General features: G+C 46.6%; 2 protein-coding genes across 2 annotated transcripts; one reads left to right on the top strand and one right to left on the bottom strand.

Annotated features, from left to right (window-relative positions):
• Window positions 1-1984: 1984 nt before the first annotated feature.
• On the bottom strand, window positions 1985-11636 carry DNAJC8 (DnaJ heat shock protein family (Hsp40) member C8). Its single transcript, XM_088531184.1, has 9 exons — window positions 11504-11636; window positions 10487-10588; window positions 8907-8963; window positions 7603-7669; window positions 6938-7032; window positions 6050-6121; window positions 4828-4919; window positions 4104-4179; window positions 1985-2776 (listed from the first exon to the last, which is right to left on the bottom strand). Exons 1-9 carry the CDS (start codon window positions 11573-11575, stop codon window positions 2654-2656), a joined length of 756 nt encoding a protein of 251 aa, XP_088387310.1. The 5' UTR covers window positions 11576-11636; the 3' UTR covers window positions 1985-2653.
• A 354-nt stretch (window positions 11637-11990) lies between these two features.
• On the top strand, window positions 11991-12686 carry ATP5IF1 (ATP synthase inhibitory factor subunit 1). Its single transcript, XM_088531030.1, is given in 4 exon segments — window positions 11991-12127; window positions 12207-12319; window positions 12469-12476; window positions 12479-12686. Coding segments are annotated over 4 exon segments (363 nt in total). The 5' UTR covers window positions 11991-12016; the 3' UTR covers window positions 12610-12686.
• Window positions 12687-18104: the final 5418 nt, after the last annotated feature.

Here is an 18104-nt window from a genome sequence, read left to right as displayed (position 1 = left end):
ATTGACGGATATGTAAACTGTAAGGTATGCGCACATGGCTTTACTATTTTCCATTTCACTCTGTTTTTGACAACAGTACTTCATGTTTTTAGTCACCTCCGTGCCCAAGTGGCTAAGAGATGGTTCCTGAGAAGAAGCATTTAATTTAGAGTTCATCACTGTCTTCATAGAACTAAGATAAATGTTACATAACACAAGTGGTTCATGTCTTATCAGGAATGAATTTCCTTTCTATCTTATCATACAGACTATCCCATTTTACTTTTTACCAAAAATACTTTTTCTATCTAGTCAAATCTAGAGTATCTGATCTGCATTTGGTGAAGTCCAGACTCACACCTACCTACACGTTTCAGGGTACCCTCCCAGCTCACCCCTGGGCTACAAAGTAGCACCAGAGGGGAAGGGCCCAAATCCTGTCCCCTTTAAACCTCAAGGGAGTGGATTCCTGCTGCAGTTTCCCTTTCAACTTCAGGATTATGCTGCTCTTGAAAAGGCCTCAATGTATATTCTGCAGAGGACAGGCTATTTCACAGAAAATTAAAGCCAACTGAAGTCAATTGTTATTTGATACTTTGTCTCTTCCCCAAAGGCAGAAAAAAAAAAAATCTACCAATGTATTTTCTTGTCTGGCATATCAAGGCCAAAGTACTCTTGTCTTCAAGGACCACTGACCCAAGAACATCTTGGAAAGAGGGAGTCCTAGAGATATGAGGTATTTTAGCCCTTACCATCTCTCTGAAGATAAGCAACGCTTCATTCAGCCCAGCAGCAGGGCCTGCACCAGCTGCGGGGATCCAGGCTACACATTTTCCTACTTCCACCTACAGGGAGGAAGTTTCCTTCCACAAAGCCTGAATGCAGGGACCAAAATCGCCCTCCCAGGTTCCCTGCAGCAGGGTAGAAAAACATGTAGCAAAGCGACAGGTATTGCTGTTGCTGAAGATGGGAAGCTTCAAGGGATTGGATTGAGCAGGTACGATGAGGAAATAAGTGAGGTTTTCACCGTGTAAACATGTCAGAGACAGGACAGGAAGAAATAGGGGCAGCTGAATTCACAATGGAGCAGTATTGGTGCAAGCTACACTTTTTGCTTCCTCAGGCACGTTGTACCTCTGTGGAAAAAATGACTCAAAGTGCAGAAGCCCAAACGAGCGACATTCAGTAGCTTCAGCCACAGGGTGAGCTTTCCTAGAGCAAGTGATGAGCAGTGCAGAAGTGCTAGAAGCAGCCTCTCCATTGCTAAGATTGTCACACTAAACATTGCTGAGAAGCAGAATCAGGAGCTTAACCACATCTTAGAAACATCTCAAGTTTTCCCAGGACTCATCCTTGAGCTACCTGCAAAACAAAACCTGTACAGAAAAGATGTGAAGGGTCAGTCTCATGGGTGAGCAGACACTGAGGCACCTGAGTGGAAAGCAGCATCTCTGCGGAGGCAGCTCCCACAGCACCCAGGTATGGGGACTGCCGTCATGACAGAAGGCATGAGTTTGGGGTAAGGTCTCCAGAGGAATCTGCCAGGAACATGTGAATTTTTAGTACATGTCATTTTGAACCCCTTCAAATGGTTGATAATCTCCTGCATATATAATACACATTCAAAGATTTCTCTCTCTCTCTCTCTATATATATATGTATATATAAGAACTCCTGAGCTTAAGATCATCCCACAGCTTTGAGGAGTCTCTCTTCCTCGTAGGTGTCCAAGTCCTCCCAATCCCTTTCACACTCCCCCAAAACACAATATCAAAGGCAAGATTCAACTGGCTGACACTCCTGCACCCACTCAGGCAGATGTCCTCTCCCTGGTACCTACCTGCAGGGCTCTCATTTGAAATTCAAGTCAGGAAAGAATTTTGAAATACCAGCAGGCCCTTCCCAGGGAAAACATTCCTGCTGAGCAGTGATCACCTCTCAGCACCATGCACCCAACTCACACCCTTACAGTTGCATCTTTGAAGAATTCTAAGCAAGAACCCAATAACTTGGGTAAAAATTTATTTTACATACAGACCATTGCAACTAGCTATTAATCAAGAGAAGTTACTTTTTCTTTACAGGAATGACCAGCTCGTCTGAGATTAACAGAACTCTAAGCCTGAGAGCTGGGATTTTAGTTTGGAACTCGGATCTCAGGGATGGGAGTAGGGGTGGTGTCTTCCAAGCACCACTGAGCTCAGTGAGGAGCTGCAGCCTGTTTCACTGCAGGTCAGCTGCACTGCACGGTGCTGGAAGCAGCTTCCCAGAGCCAGCCTGGACCTTTCCAAAGCTGGACTTGCTGAGAAAAACGACGCCTGGAAAAAGCACTGATGCATTTCAGACATTTTGTTCAGCTCTCAAACTAGAAATGAAAGAGGTAAAACAGCACAATCTGTGAAGTACAAAACATCGAGTTACAGGGCAGCAGACAAACAGGACAGCAATAACGGCAGACCCTCCTAAGCCAAGTGCTCTATGCATAGCGGGTTCCTGGCCAAGGTCATACTATGGCCCTAGTTCAAATGGACAGAGTACAAAAAATACTTTGACCAATAATTAATTGTACTGGAAACAAACAGTCTACTAAAAAGCTATTCTTACTCTAGGTGCCAATGAGTCCTTAAAAGCAGGGAGGGGACTGAGGAGCTGCACTTGGGCAGTGCTGCCAGGATCATTCACGCTGCTCCATTTTTACTTTGGGAGGCCTCAGGAAGGTCCTGTTTTTCTTTTCTTTCTTCCCCTTTGTATTTGCCTGGAAATTCCTCCAGCTGTCCACACGACCATCCCGACTTTCCTGGGGACAGAGAGGAAGGGGAGGGTTGACAAGGGCTAGAGTCAGAGAACAGGCTCTGTGGGCCATTTTCAAGAGATCAGTAGCAATCTGCTGCTTACCCAGGATGCAGGAGCTCCCTGGCAGCCAGGACACGCAGACGGCACCAAGTGCCAGAGCAGTGGAGGTACAACTGAGCTTACAGATCCAGCCTAAGCAGTATTTTCTTGTTCCCCAAGGTGGTTGCTTCTGAGGTGCAGTCCTGACTATAGCCTACTGAACCCTCTGTTCTGCTAGGCTAGAACTTGCCCTTTCCTTAACTCTGCATCACATCTTTGTGACACCTCTTTGTGCTGCAGCCTGAAGGCAGGGAGAAATATGAGAAAGGAAGCGTACTGCTGTCTTGCTTCTTGACACTAAGACACAGTAAGAAAATGTCTTTTCTCACTCTTTTCTCCCTCATCTATCATGGGAGTAGCAGAAACCCTTCCTGAAAGAACAGGATTCTGCAATTGAGCCCACGTGCCCTTCCTAGAGGCTGAAGGGTCAGACATCAGGACAGAACAAGTCCAGGGGAAATCCACTCTGAAGCATGTGATCCACACTCACAGAGACCAGCTGAAACAGGAGCAAGGAACCACAGAAGATCTGTGCAGAGGTACATCCTGAGTACCTCAAGGGAATAGGGTTTTGTTTTTAACTGGGACAGACAAAAAGCTATTCTGACTCAGAATTCTCATTCTCACAAACAAGAACCACCCACAGACAGGAGTAACTAAGAATTCATGAGCTATTTGTCATCCTCTCTCTGTCACAGTCACTAGCATCAGTAAGTTTTCTTTTCTTATGTATCCATACGACCTATTTTCAACATTAACACCTAGCTTTGATACGATCTTCTCACAGATTAAATGGTCACTGACAAGGCTGGACAAGAACCTTGCAAGTGCAGTGGTTTAGCTGCCTAGAAATGGCTGGGGAAACACAAGCACTTCAATAGCTCAGTGGATTCTGGTTGCTCCGTTGTTATCTGCTTGAGATGTCTCCTCACGTGTCCTCACACACCAACAAAGCTGCTTCTTTCCATGAGGGCCTCCACAGTGTCATTAACTTTTCTGCAACCCTCCCAGGTAATTTCCTGCCACGGGATTGCACCTTTGCTGGATAGCGAACCTCAAACATGGGGTGGAAGTGGCTTCCTGAGATCTTTTACTACATTTCTATTTAAGTTATATTATTATAGCACCTCCAGACAGGAAGCCTCTCTTTTCTTCAGGACTATTCTCTACAGCACGGCTGAGAATTGCCGAGGCACCTCCTGTCAGTGGAATCCAGCTAAGCTGCTGATTACCTCAAAATTCTTCTGCCATTCTCGCTCTCGTTTAGCTTTCTCCTGCGCCTCAATTTCCTCTTCCCTCTGCCGCTTCCTGGAAGGCAGATCACAAAGAAGTTATGAACCCACAAACATCTACATTAAAGAAACATGTAATGCTCTCAGAGCAGCCCAGATAGCTCTTTTGATTGCCTGGCAGATAAAAGTGCTTGTCAGAAGAGATATGTACACGCTCAGGCAACACAAAAAATAGGATTTTACTTTAAATTGAGGTGAGCAGTGAGCAAAGGTTGTTAGGACCTGTATATGAGATCAGTGAGGCAGCTTTTCTTGTGCAGGATGCCTTTGTCATGGTCTCAGCCTCTGAAGTGACAAGTTGCTAAAATTGTTGAGAGCGCACATTTTGAGGTTAATAAATTTATCATCCAAGGTAATAAATTTCCAATATGATACGATTCCAAAATAGATTTCCAATAAGCATTTCCCAGAGACAGAGCTCTGCAGCCAATAGGGCTGCCCAGAGAAGTGGTGGCATCTACCTCACTGAAGAGAGGCAGGCTCAGCTTGATAAGGATCTTAATACCCTAAACCAAGGCTCTGCTTTCAGCAGAAGGTTGGACCAGACGATCTACAGGGGGTCCTTTTCAACTTCGACTTTTCTATAATGCTGTGATTTTTAACCTTCTCTGAGGAAACAGGAGGGGTGACGGAGAGCCTGACCTGCACAAAATGCTGCTCATACCTTTCATGCATTTCTTTAGCTTCTCTTTCTTTCCTCTTAATTTCCAGTTCAGCAAACAGCTTCATGGTCTGTTTGTACACAGCCTGTTTGAACTGCAAAATACAAATCTGGTCTCAAAATAATGCACATTAACACAGTTAAGAGAAGTCTCTTTTATGTGAGAATAAAAGAGCATAAAGAATACGTATGCCCACATAATCCCACACTCCACCTTGAAAGTAGCAAGTAGGAGAGGCATAGGAAATGTTATAAAACACTGCTGAATAAATTTTGGGTTAGAAACAACTGCATATTACACTGCTAAAGGCTCATTCCATCTGCTAGTCACAGATCTGTGCATAAACTTTTAGTTCAAGCTCTCTTATCCTTCTGTTGAGTCTTGCACCATTACAATACTTGACTCAATACAAAAAAGACAAACAGCTGCTGTTTAGATGATGAATTTCCAGCAGATCTTCTTGATGCTGTAGCAATCTAGAACTACGTATCTAGTGGAAAATATGAGTATAATTAAAAACAAACTTTGATACAGAATATCAAGGGACTTGTAAAAATCAGTGGAAAAAAAAGACTGCCAAGAGAAAAATATGCTTTACAGGAAAAGGGTGAGCCATTAAGCCTAAGAATGTCAGTGTTTGAGACTCACCTAACCTAGTATCACTTGACTAGGAACTGGGAAAGAACTCCTCTTACGTCATGCCTTTTTGAGTAAATGATTTGTTGCAGAAAAGCACAAATCAAACTCTGTAAAAGAAAACTATCCTGCACAGGTCTTATTACAGAAAGGCAGTAAGAAAATACATTGCACAAGCTGCTCTGAGTTATGTACATGCTGTTGCTGGCAGAAACAAAAAAATATGCTGCAATTCCAAGCACTCAAGTACAGTTGCAGAGAAAAAAAAAAAAAAAAAAGACTCAAAAAAGAGCATGATGCACCAGAAGTAAAAACTTGCTCCATGAAAAGAATTTGAATACTTTGATGCACAGCATCTCATGATGAATTTATTTTGCAGTAAACTACTTTCTAAAACACATGAGTATTATCCAACTCAACACTCCCACAATGACTTTGCAGGATTTGTTTTTCAGCAGGTCACAAGACCTACAACATTATAGCAAATTGATAGTTTTTTTTTTTTTGATTGGCCTTGATTCCCAATTCTTGAAACATTCTGCAGACTGTTGTGCAACTCCCAGCCTCTTTGAACAGCAGGCAACTTACAACTTCAGGATCATCCTCTTCTACAATGGGAGGTTTTCCATCCTTCTTCAATTGCTTCTTTTTTTCTTTCACCTAGAAAACAGAAGAGTCCTCAAAGTTTTACATGGCTTACAACATAGTACCTCAGTATCTCTGCATTCTTACTTCACTGTGTAAGAGCTAAAGATGACAGCAAGATATTGATTTAGTCTAGATCCAAAACACCTGGCCCTTCTACATACAACACCACTTGTACCTGACCCCTAATAACAAAAAAATGCTGTATTAGGTGCTATACCAGTAGCACAATCCCTGTGGTTTGAATCTGCATTTGTTTGCTTGTTTATTTTAAAAAGGATATATTTATATCCAATATGCAACATCCAAACCAGAAAGAAGTTCAGTTTGCTTTGGAATATTCGAAAAACTAACAACATCCAGCAAAACACAAAGTGGTCTTAGGTTTAGAGTATCCACGTTCTCCCACATCATTTTATTTATCAAAGTTACTGTGTTTTAGTCTGCTCATATCACTCAGCTAACTTCTTGGCTAGTGTAATCCTTGCTGCCTTCCCTATCTTATAGGGCATTTTCTCCCAAATTTCCCAGTCTCTCACTGTCACCACCTATATTCTTCCACCTACACACATTTGATCTGCATCACTCATTCACAGATTCAAAAGAAACAGTTAGGTTGAATCATATGGTCTAACATAATTACTGCAATGCTGAATTTTAATGAATTATCCTGCACTGAGTTCAGCAGTGATCTTGCATAAAGGCTCACAGTCCAATTGCACAGCCTTGTTTTAATGAACTAAAAATACAGCATATGTAAAAATAAAAGCATATTACACAGGACCGATGACCCATTCATCCCACATCTGGGAATTCATATGGAGTACTTACAGTATGTTCCACATATTCTTTTCCTGCTTGTATCACATCCAAGGCCCTCTTCTTTTGCTCTTGATCTAGTAGCAACTTGTAGGCTTTATCTACAGCTAATGAAAAGCATGAACATTAATAGCATCAGCAGTCATATTTAAAGAGCACTGCAAGACTGTTCTTTGTAACCACCTGAAATTCGCTTCCTAGAGCTTTTATTATTATTTTGAATATATTTAGGCAAGCAATAACCTGATTATTCAGATGAGATTCACAGTTCAGTAAAGCCAGACCATCAGGCATCCTTCTGCAGTTGGTAGGGTGAAAATGACAGTTAAAAGTTACAAAGCCATGAGGAAGGTTTAAGCTGCAGGACTCCCAGCAGTAACAAAGTGCAAACCAAAACATTTGCTGGCCTGTAGTCTTTGAATCAAATCTAATGCATGAATTAAAGAGCTTGTCTTGAACAATCGATACACATTATGGGACAAGTTTAACCCCACGCGCTCTAACAATGTCATTGCTGCCACCTAGTGACATTCTGCTGCTGAAACGTCACCCCACTCTCCTGAAACAGCTTCACAGTCGGGGCCTCCAGCTCTAATAAATCATTTAAACCTGCTACAGAAACACACCAGAGCAACCACTATCACACAGCAGCCCATAAAGAGGTGTGAGAGCGTTACCTTCGAAGGCCTTCTGGGCTCTATCCGCATCATCTTGATTTTTGTCAGGATGTACCAATATTGACAACTGCAAGAGAAAGGATCTTGCTACCAAGACCATTCTAAAAGATAAATAATATTCCAGAGATTTCTATGAGAGGAGGCAAATAGTCACAGGCAGAAGGAATCTTAAGGGATCACACTCCATTGCAAACAGGCAAGGAAGCTGACGACATTCGGCTCAGCAAAGACTTTATGGAGAAAAATCAAGTACAACTGCAGCTACGAACACACTGTCTGAGAAAAGCCATAACTTCGGATCCACGGAACAAAAACAGCTTTGAAATGCAGTAGTCTAGGGCTGATATGAAACTATTAGTCCATTAAACCATTGTGCATCCTCAGTCTTAAGTAGAAACAAATCTAGAAAGATCAGCCCTGACTGATGTTTACCTGATTTACTCAGTGCTCAGTTTCAGCCAGTATCTTTTTCTTTTTTCAGCTGTTTCACCTTCTATATTTAGGTATTTGGTTTCTTTGATACACACTTTATTTCATCTTACTGTCTTCAGAACTTAATCTACCGCCCTGAAGCCCAATTTATTATTTGCAGAAATTAAAAGTCAATAAAGGACTAAAAAGTTATCCCACTGCTCCTACAACCTGCACCACACAATCAACTCACTAGGAACATTGAGCTGTCACCATGAGACAGCCAGCACAGTTCTCCGTTTAAAGCCAGTTCTTGTAGGACTCTGCAACTCTCTTTACACTGCATTTCTTTGCTGGATGCACTGACAAGACTCTCTTTTTCCCCCCGTGCAGATCACTCAGAGTTACTACATTGAAATAGCTACAGAATAATGCAGGAGTCAGTGAGCAGAGGGCTGCTGCTGTCACAGGTAACCCAGCAACAAAGAACATGCACTGAAAATATTGAAGAAATTTCACAGAAAATCTATTTCTGAAATGTGGTCCATATATTTGAGTCAAACTTTCGTTTGAGACTTTAATTTCTGATAGATTTTCACCTTTTCTTTAGGCTAATATAGTTCATTCAACAATGATTACACAGGGGATATCAATTTGTACTGGCATGGTCACATACTTTATAGGCAAAGCAGCCCACCATGAGTGGATCAGAAACACTCCTGCAGCTCTCACAGGGTTGGTACAGAGATTGTTCTATGTATTTCTTCTTAAAAACTAAAGTCTCTCTCCAAACACAGCTCCATCACTGTTTTGCTTGTTTGCAAACACAACTGCCTAGTCTTTACTGAGCTTCTGCTCTCCCTCCAAAGGCTTCCAGTGCAAAAGCCAAGTACCTGCCGGAACCTTTTCTTTATCTCTTCATCTGTGGCTTCAGGATCCATCTGCAGAACCTAAAAGAGACCACGACAACAGAGCAAATTTGAGGACAGGCTCCATTTTTCAGGAGCAAGCCCTGAACGCTCAGTTTGTAGACACAAAGTCAGAGAGCTTCCCACCATCAGGAAGTTGCTTCAGGATACAAATTTTCATGTACTGACACAGAAAATTTCCAGAGGACACCATGCTTGGGACTGCTAAAGCTCTCCTGTCTTCCCTTAAAACAACAAAATGAATATGTTTTTACAAAATAGTGTGTTTCTTGCTCCAAGTTCTCATTTATGAATCATCCAACAGCATCTCAAAGCCAACCCCCACTCTGCTTCCATTTCTGTAGATCTGGTTGAAGGTTTAGACCTAAGGCAACTATTTAGGGATGGCAGCTGCCTATGCAAAACTCAGGTATGGAAAGGTCCCTGGAACATTGTTGTTAAAAGTAGAATGCTATTGTTTTTTGTTATTGTTAAAAGTAGAATGAGAGTTTTACTGGTTGCTTTCCATGAATGAACCCACTAGTCTAGGTAGTGATAGGGATGTGGCAAAGTTTAAGAACTCTTTTATGAATTAATTTACTGAATCAACACTAAAGAACAAGAAATTATTAATGTCTGACCTACATACACCTGCACTGAGCTAACTCAATGCAGATGCATTTGGTCTGACACTAATAATCTACAAGAAAAAACAAAAAGACAAAACCCCACAAAACAACAGAACACCAAACGCCTTTCAGGGGAGGAACTGACTACTTTTAAAGGGCTCTCTTGCCTCTCCAAGGCAATAAGATTCTCTGCATAAATGAACATATCAAGAAGGAAGTGCTGACTGATCAGAAGGGGCTGACCAGCCTTGTGTTGGGCTACGGAAAGCTGAACATCTGAGGATACAAAGAGGCAGCTGAACAGGATTATATATATATATAAACATACATATATATATGTATATATATATATATGAAATACCCATATGAAAAAACAGCTCCAGTGGAATGTCAGATTCTGTTTTATGTACTGCTCTTCTTCAGCATTTCTATTTACGACTCTATCCTGATTTATATAGATTTTGTTGGTATAAATCTGTATTCAGACTTTATCTGATTGCAACTGGAGTGAAGCCCCAATAAAACAGAAAGGAACCATCTGTTTTCCTGTGACTCTTTAAAGATCTTTCTCATTCAATGCATTACACACAAATATCCAAAATACTGAGCCAAGAGTGTTGGGAACAGAACCTGGCAAGCATGATGTCACCTGGAGCCGTTAACGTTTCCTTTCAAAAAGTGCTAGGCATTTATCTGCCAAAATCTTTCTGTGCTGTTGCACGAGGAAAGCTTGCCCAAAAAATTCTGCTTCTGCCACAGCCAGCAAAACAAGCGTACTCTATTCCTCTGTATTCTCTAAGCCTTGATTGTAGTAATCTGCATCTGGAGACTTTTTTTTTCTTTCGAATGTTCAGTCTTTTTACTGAAACAAATACCTGCTAAAGCAGGAAGTTGCTGTAACCAAGTCAAAAGGAAGAATAAGATGCTCAGACTAACCTCAAAGGGGTTCAGGTTGAAATAGGAAGATCCAGGTCGGGTAAGCCTGTCAATTTGGTTTTTTGATGTTAAAACAGAGTCTCGTTTTTCAATTTGCTTCACCTGAAGAATAAAAGAAACCTCCGTTCACTGACCATCACAGTGAGCTTAGCTGCTTTCCCGAGTGATTGCTGCAACGCGCATCGTTATCCTGCGCTACAGGTTACAAAACCTCCTGCTCATCCCAAGCCCGTCGCCTACTCAGCAACGCTTCCCTACTTGAGCCAGGGCAGTGGATGTTTTTCATCCTTTTCTGCAGCATGACAGTGTCCTCAACGTTACCTTTTAATCACAAAAGGTCAGAAAACACTTTTGTGTCACTCCGATGGGCTGCCCAAGCGCATGCCTCCCCCTGCCCCAACCTCACTTCTACCATCGTGACTTCTTAGGTACCTTTTAAACTACTGCTTTTAATTCAGTACTGGCGACAGGCCCTTAACCTCATTCAGTCGCACCAGAGCGAGTAGAAATGCAGGTTTCACCCCACAGGCCGCCCCTTTCGCTTCAGTTTACTCCCATTTTCTACAGCACAAAGTCAAACTGAACTGTGCATTTAGACGCGGCGCTGGCCTTTATCTAATGAAATAAAGGGCCGCGGGCTGGTTCGGAGGAAGCCGAGCGGTGCCCGCGCTAAGTGGGCGAAGGCGGGAGGAGGAAGGGGCGCCCGGAGCGCTCCGAGACGGTCGTTCACCCGCTAAAACGCGAGCGGTGCCGCGAGGCACGGGAGCGGCTCCCCCGCGGCACAGCGGTGCCGGGGGCAGAACCAGAACCGAACCAGAAACGAACCAGAACCGCCCGCTCCCCGCGGCGACACCCTTCCCCCGCCCCCGGTTCCGCTCCTCCCCCTCCCTCCAGTCTCCGCCGCCAGCGAGGAGGCCGCAGACGCTGCCGCGCGCGGAAGGAGGCGGCCGGGCGGAGGCGGGGAAGCGCCTCGGGCCGGTGCTGGTGCCGGTCGCGGTGCCGGCCCCGGTGCGGTACCTCGCTGTAGAAGGTGAGAAACGCCTCCTCGGCGGCGCCCCCCGCGCCCTGCCCCGCCGCCGCCGCCGCCATTGCTGCCGCCACGTGACGCCGCACGCACCGCCCCCCGCGCGCACCCACGTGAGCGCGACGCCGGAGCGCGGCACGGGCACGTGACCGCCGCGCAGCGCCATGACGACAGGCCCTCCCCGGCTCCCTATTGCGGCTGCGCGGCGGGGCGGGGCCTGCGCGGGGGCGGGGCGGAGCCTGCGGGGCGGGGCGGAGCCTGCGCGGCGGGGCGGAGCCTGCGCGGCGGGGGCGGGGCGGAGCCTGCGCGGGGGCGGGGCGGGGCCTGCGCGGCGGGGGCGGGGCGGAGCCTGCGCGGCGGGGCGGGGCGGGGCCTGCGCGGCGGGGCGGAGCCTGCGCGGCGGAGCGGGGCGGGGCCTGCGCGGGGGGCGGGGCGGAGCCTGCGCGGCGGGGCGGGGCGGGGCCTGCGCGGCGGGGCGGGCGCGTCCGCGCAAGGGCAGCGCGGCAATGGCGGCAGCGGCGGCGGTCGCGCTCCGGGGCGGCCTCCGCGGCGCCCTCGTGGCGCAGCAGCAGCAGCGGTCGCAGCGCGCCTGGAGTTCGGGCTCGGGCGCCGACCAGGTGCGCGCGGGGCCGCTGCGCGGGAGGGGGGGAGCCTCCCCGCGTGCCCCCTCTCACCGCCTCTCTCCTCCCCTCGCAGCTCGGCGAGTTGGGCAAAGGCGCCGGTAAGGGCGGTGGCGGCGGCGGCGCCATCCGCGAGGCCGGCGGCGCCTTCGGGAAGAAGCAGGCGGCCGAGGAGGAGCGGTACTTCAGGTAAGAGGCCTCCCCCGGGCCGGCCCGCGGCGGCCATCCCGCCCGCGGCCGCCTTCGCTCCCGCCTTGTAAACCCAGCCCCGTCCCGTCCCGTCCCGTCCCCCGCGGCCTCCCCGGCCCATCCCGCCCCTGAGGCCCGGCTTCCCTCAGGGAGAAGGAGCGGAGCAACTGGCTTCCCTGAGGAAGCACCACGAGGAGGAGATCGACCATCACAAGAAGGAGATCGAGCGCCTGCAGAAAGAGATCGAGCGCCACAAGCACAAGATCAAGAAGCTGAAGGATGATGACTAAGCTGCCGCGAGCGGCAACGCCAGGCGGGGTAAAGCGGCGCTGAACACCGCGCGCTTTGGCCAACATAAGCCACATTCGTCTTGTCATGTTATGGCCTGCAAAATCTCAAATAAACTATTCGGTCTCTTCCTTTCTGTTCAGTAGATGTTTACTCCAACAAACAAAACCCCTCTGCTGTCTGATATTAAGCTGTGTGTTCTTCCAAAATAAGAGTGTACTTTGGGGTAGGTAGTCCTGTGCACAACCATTCCCTTGAGGCTTTCTCTGAAAGTAAATGACAATCATGCTTAGGGAGCAAACTCTGTTGCAGTTGAAGCTGCAGAGAAAGTGGGAAAAGTAAAAGATGGCACCTGTGTGGAAACAGGTTGATGTAGGAAGTTTTTCTCTGAAGAAAAACGTCCCTCTTTGTGGTCCAGGGAGATGTGTGCGCTCTACTGGGCTAACAGAATATCCATTAAAAACAATTTCTTCCTTCACAGTTTATGGTACTAAACCTGAACTGCAGTGAAAGAAACCTGGAAGAAATATGGTTGAAGAGACTTGCAGTTCCTACAGTTTTTAAGGCCTCCTGTGCTACAATTTGTTACACCATGGGGTCGCGCAGTGCCGCGTTACTGGAATTAGGTGACTGGAGCTGATCCCTCTGAGAGGGCAGGAAGCGAAGTGGAGGCTTTGACATAGAAAGTGCTTTGACAAGGCTGCACCTTAACTGTTGGACTGGGGATGGAGTCACAGAGTCCCCTTTGTTGCGATTTCCTTCCTAATGGAAGTGTCCTGCTCGTGTAGCAGCAATAGTAATTTTTAATAGATGATTTATCTAAAAGCTGGCACAACCTCAAGCAGCTGCTCTCTTCCTGGCCCTCTGAGGAGCTGTGCAGGGAAGGTATTCAGAGCTACCTGTGGGTCCTTTTCAGTTGGGACTGATTAACCTGAGCCAGGAACATTGTTTAAAACCATCCCTGCTTCCCTGGGAATAGGAAGTCCGGTGGGAAGAGCTCTTCCAGAAAAGCAATATACTTCAGTTGACCCATTTACTTTTTACTTATTCAAAAATTCCCAAGTAGGATGCATCTTTTTCTTCCCAAATCTGTGAATTGGTTGGCCCCCCACAAAAGCTGCAGGGTCACTGGTGAGGCAGCAGGATTGAAGAATACTTTCTTATCATCGCAGCTACAATGGACTATGGAGTAGTTTAAGTTTGTATTAGGACAATTGTATTTTCTGAACTGATCAGGGCTTAAATTCATGGTTTTGTGATCCCACTTCTCTGCATTTGCGTACACTTTTTTTTTTGTCTTTACATTGCAGGCTGCTGTTTTATGGACAAGGGGTGTTCTATTGGGTGCACTCACTCACTTTCTGGGTGTGAAATGGCCGTGTTTTTTTTAATATCCCATTGAAGGAGAGGATGGTGTCTGTGATGTTGTCTTTAACATCTACACAATCTTCTGTGCAGCATTTGGCATCACCCGTAGGTGAGATCACGGTGTCTGAAGAACTGCCAGCCATGGCTGCCATTCGCCAAGTCCGGGCCCAGAGAGTGTTCAGGTGTGGTACGTACCTCTACACAGGGTAAAAAAAAAAAGGAAACAGAAAAGATTCCCCAAAGATTCCCTAGAAGGGAGGATCCAGACTGTGGGATATCCAGAACCCACCAGAAAACCAGCTGTAGACGTGTCCACAAAGAGACCTGGCCTGTGCCTGGAGCTGCCTTTGAACTGAATGCCAGCAGGGTCAAGCTCTGACTCGCTGCAGCTGTGCAGTGTGTTTGAAATGGGTAAAAGCCTGGGAAGGTCCAAGCAGTGGATTATAAACAAACCAGTTCAGCTGCCGAGCCTTTGCTCGAGTGCCTCCAAGGGCAGAGGGGATGATTTGCTCTGTGGGAAGTGCTGTGGTTGGAACCTTTCTCTGTGTTGCCCGCAGGAGAGGCGTTCCGCGCTCTGAAGACTGCTGAGGTTCAGAGGTGCTGTCCAGCATCCTGCTGCGCGGCTGAGAGCTTTCCTGGCTACGAGGGCTGCTGAGAGACATCTCGCTCTCCTCGTTGTGCTTCAGCTTTGCATGAGCTTCTGCTGTGGTGCTCTGCTGGTGAATTGCTTTGTGCCCTGTCTGTGTCTTTGCTCATAAATCCATCCTGTCCTCTGGGGAGGACCGTTCAGTTACTTCGCTGCCTTAAAATCAACTTTGCAAACAAAAAAAGCAGGAGGAAGGGGCAAACATTCTTCTGTCTCTTGAAATTGCCTTCACTAAATCAAAAAAGTTTCTGGTTTTAACCAGATGACCTAACAGGAGCTTTTCTACTGTATTCCACTGTCCTCTCTATTTAGAAACTTCCATACAGTTCTAGTAATCTAAATCTCCCTGAGGCTAATTTGCTTTAGTTAAATGCAAGTCAAACGCTGGCCATTGCTAATCACACAAGCACTTTTTCACTTCCTGCAAGGAGCAAATGTCTTTTCCTATAAAAGATTTGAACTTGATGAGTGAGAACTCATTGTTTCTACAAGTAATGAGCCCCCCCTCACCCCAGCTTACCCTTCCGAGCAGTTACAAGTATTTGCAGCTATTGCTCCCTATACTCCAGCATCCCAAACCCCTTCTCTTGTGCTGCCCATGGTGCTCATTAAAACCTTTATGAAGTGCTCAAATCTCATTCCCTCTCCCCTGAGGTTAATGAATTAGTTTGTGCAATATTTGATCAGTAGCACAGCTGGTTCAGAGTAAAAAGTTTGGGAGAAACCCCTGCCTTTTGGCCAACAGTGAGTTGTTAAATCATCTTCTATAGCTTCAAAATCAGTGTATGTTTTTTCTTCCATTGACCTTTGTGCTGTTAGTATCTGTTCAGAAAGCAACTAAATGGTACCAATATATGTTGCTTGTTAATGATTCTTAAGATACAGTAGTAATCAGTAACTCCAAGCATACTGTATTTGGGGCGTCTTACTAAGGCTCCACAATAGCACCAGGCCAGGAGTTTGCAACAGGTTGTTCTACACCTCCTTTGACAGTGCTGGTCCTGAAAGCCACGGGGCAGGTAGATGGGAAAGGTGTCTTGTGTTTCAGACAAGCCTCTTAACAGAAGCATTTCAGCAACCAGAAGGCAAAGATGATTTAAGAGATGAGTTTGCTTGATGCAGGAAATTCTAAGGATTACAGGGTGCACAAGGTCCAGAAAAGCACATATGGTCTTGCCACCGGGAGTTGTGGTCTCAGCTCTCCATTTTGTCATAACTGATGTCCACAAAGACATAAACCGTCCATGAAGCAGTAAGTTTTCTTGCCTGCCCTTCCAGATTGATGCAAGGCAGCTGTCTACAGCAGATGTTTGAACCTCTTCTTGTTTCTAAGAGTCTTTGTTCTGCCTTGCTTTGGCCCAGATCTTGTGTGTATCTGTTTGATATCAACCAAACAGAGCTGTAAATAGCATCGTTCTAGCAGTTTCTAGCAGTACCTCTTTGAAATTACTTTGTCCTAGAGCATTTCGGACTTCTTTTCAGGCCCAGCTTGCTGCCTGGCACTGGACCAGCTCTACTACACACTGGAGTGATGAACCAGGATCTCAGCCGGAAAGCCAAAATGTTAGAGATCTCTACAGTCGTGTGAAGCTCTTGTACTTCTACACTAGTTGGCAATACAATAGAAAATACTCCTTTCTGATGCCCAAAAGAAAAAATATTCAGCTAAGAAGCTTCATGGGTGAAAATGGTAGGAAGAGCCATCTTCATCCAGGAGCAGAGACCAGCATGAGTCAACACAAGCCAATAACCACAAACATACCAGCAGTTGTGTCTTCATGTCAGAAGTAGATCAAATTCATTACAGCCATCCGTATGCTGATCATGCATCACATCACAGATGATTTTCATGTCGTTTTCCCCCCCAAACATGTTTCTACCAATTGTGTGAATCAAAGCTTACAGACCTTGTAGCAGCAAAGATTACAAACTGTGCTGCCTGATGAAACCAGTGTTATAAAGGAAATTGTTTCAGTGATCCCATCAATAGTGTCACATTCCAGGGGAAAAGTAACAGTACTAGATCCCCTTAAGGAGCAGGGTGGAGGCATGGCAGCTTAGAGTTAACCCATGTTTAATTACGAATTGCATCTTGCAAATACCAATTTATAGCTCCATGTATTCATTGGGTAGCAGAAAGAACATGCTAAAATCTTGTACTGGCAAAGTCATGGCAGGTTTAACACAAAAATCAATACTGATTTTGGTTACAAAATGAACAAAACACAAACAAAAAGAAAACAAATACACCCACTTCACACCCCACATCCTGGTAGTGTTCACATCCGCATTTAGCTCATGGCCAAGGAGGTGCTTTGAAAAATACCTGTGCTGAGCAGATAAGAAAGCGTCAGCTGACAGCAGGTATGTTAGTACTCTGTGTTTCACTCCTAGATGGCACATTTTAAGATATCTTGAAGAGTTTTGCAGGATGTTCATTAAGTACAACTGAATCACAGAATGCTCAAGGTTGGAAGGGACCTCTGGAGATCATCCAGTCCAACCCCCTGCACACGCAGGGTCACCTAGAGCACGTGGCACAGGGCTGCGTCCAAGCGGGTTTGAAGATCTCCAGAGAAGGAGACTCCACAACCTCTCTGGGCAGCCTGTGCCAGGGCTCTGGCACCCTCACTGTCAAGAAATTTTTAAGAAACTATAGTGAAAGGTGTGCTTGTAAACACCCCTCATTTCTTCTCATTTTTCAAACTGAGAACTTAAAATCTACTACTCGACTCCCGGTGAAGCAACAGCACAGATTTCACAGGAGAACATCTGCCATGAGACAGGTTCAGCAAGATAGAAGATCACCCTGATATCTGGGTGAGTTTGTTTCTGATTACTGGACCAGGAGAAGTTTAATTTCATTTACATCAGGTAGCACATACAACGTTTATCCATGTTCCATGCAAGGGTGATGGAAATGCGCACGGGTTCATGTGGTCTCCTGCAGGGTCGCTTTGTTGTTAAGTTTTTGGAAGGAAAAGCAGTAGCTTCTTTCCTTGGCTGCTGAGGGCCAGCTCACCTGCTCATACTCGCAGACCCTGCGGATTCACTTCCACGCCGTGTTCGGGCTCTCAGCGGGAGCTCCCGCCGCACACATTCACCTCCACATCCCGCAGCAGCAGCCTGAGGAAACGGAGGGCAACGCAGCACGTTGCGGCCTGGAAAAGCCCCCGTGCCCGGTGCTCGCGCGCCGGGACTGCCTCAGCCCCCTGCGATCACCCGCCGCGGAGCCGGACCCCAGCGCAGCGCGGCTCAACGGGGGGTCTCGCTGCTCGGCAGCGCCGCCGCCTCCTGCGGGATTCAACCGCGTTCGGCCGCCGCTTAGCAGCAATATCCGCACGGGCTCTGGGGGCGCCCGAAGCTCCGCGGCGGAGCTCGCGCTCTCCCGCCTCCTTCTGCCACAGGGACCCTCGTGGCCAAGGAGAAGCTGCCGCCGCAGCCGGGACCCCCAAAGCGGCAACCGCCTCCGCGGAGAGGCGG

Source organism: Tinamus guttatus, unplaced genomic scaffold, assembly GCF_059628265.1.
Source record: "Tinamus guttatus ecotype Peru unplaced genomic scaffold, ASM5962826v1 Tinamus_guttatus_pri_ptg000397l, whole genome shotgun sequence".
NCBI lineage: Eukaryota > Metazoa > Chordata > Aves > Tinamiformes > Tinamidae > Tinamus > Tinamus guttatus.
This window is presented reverse-complemented; position numbering and strand designations above follow the sequence as displayed.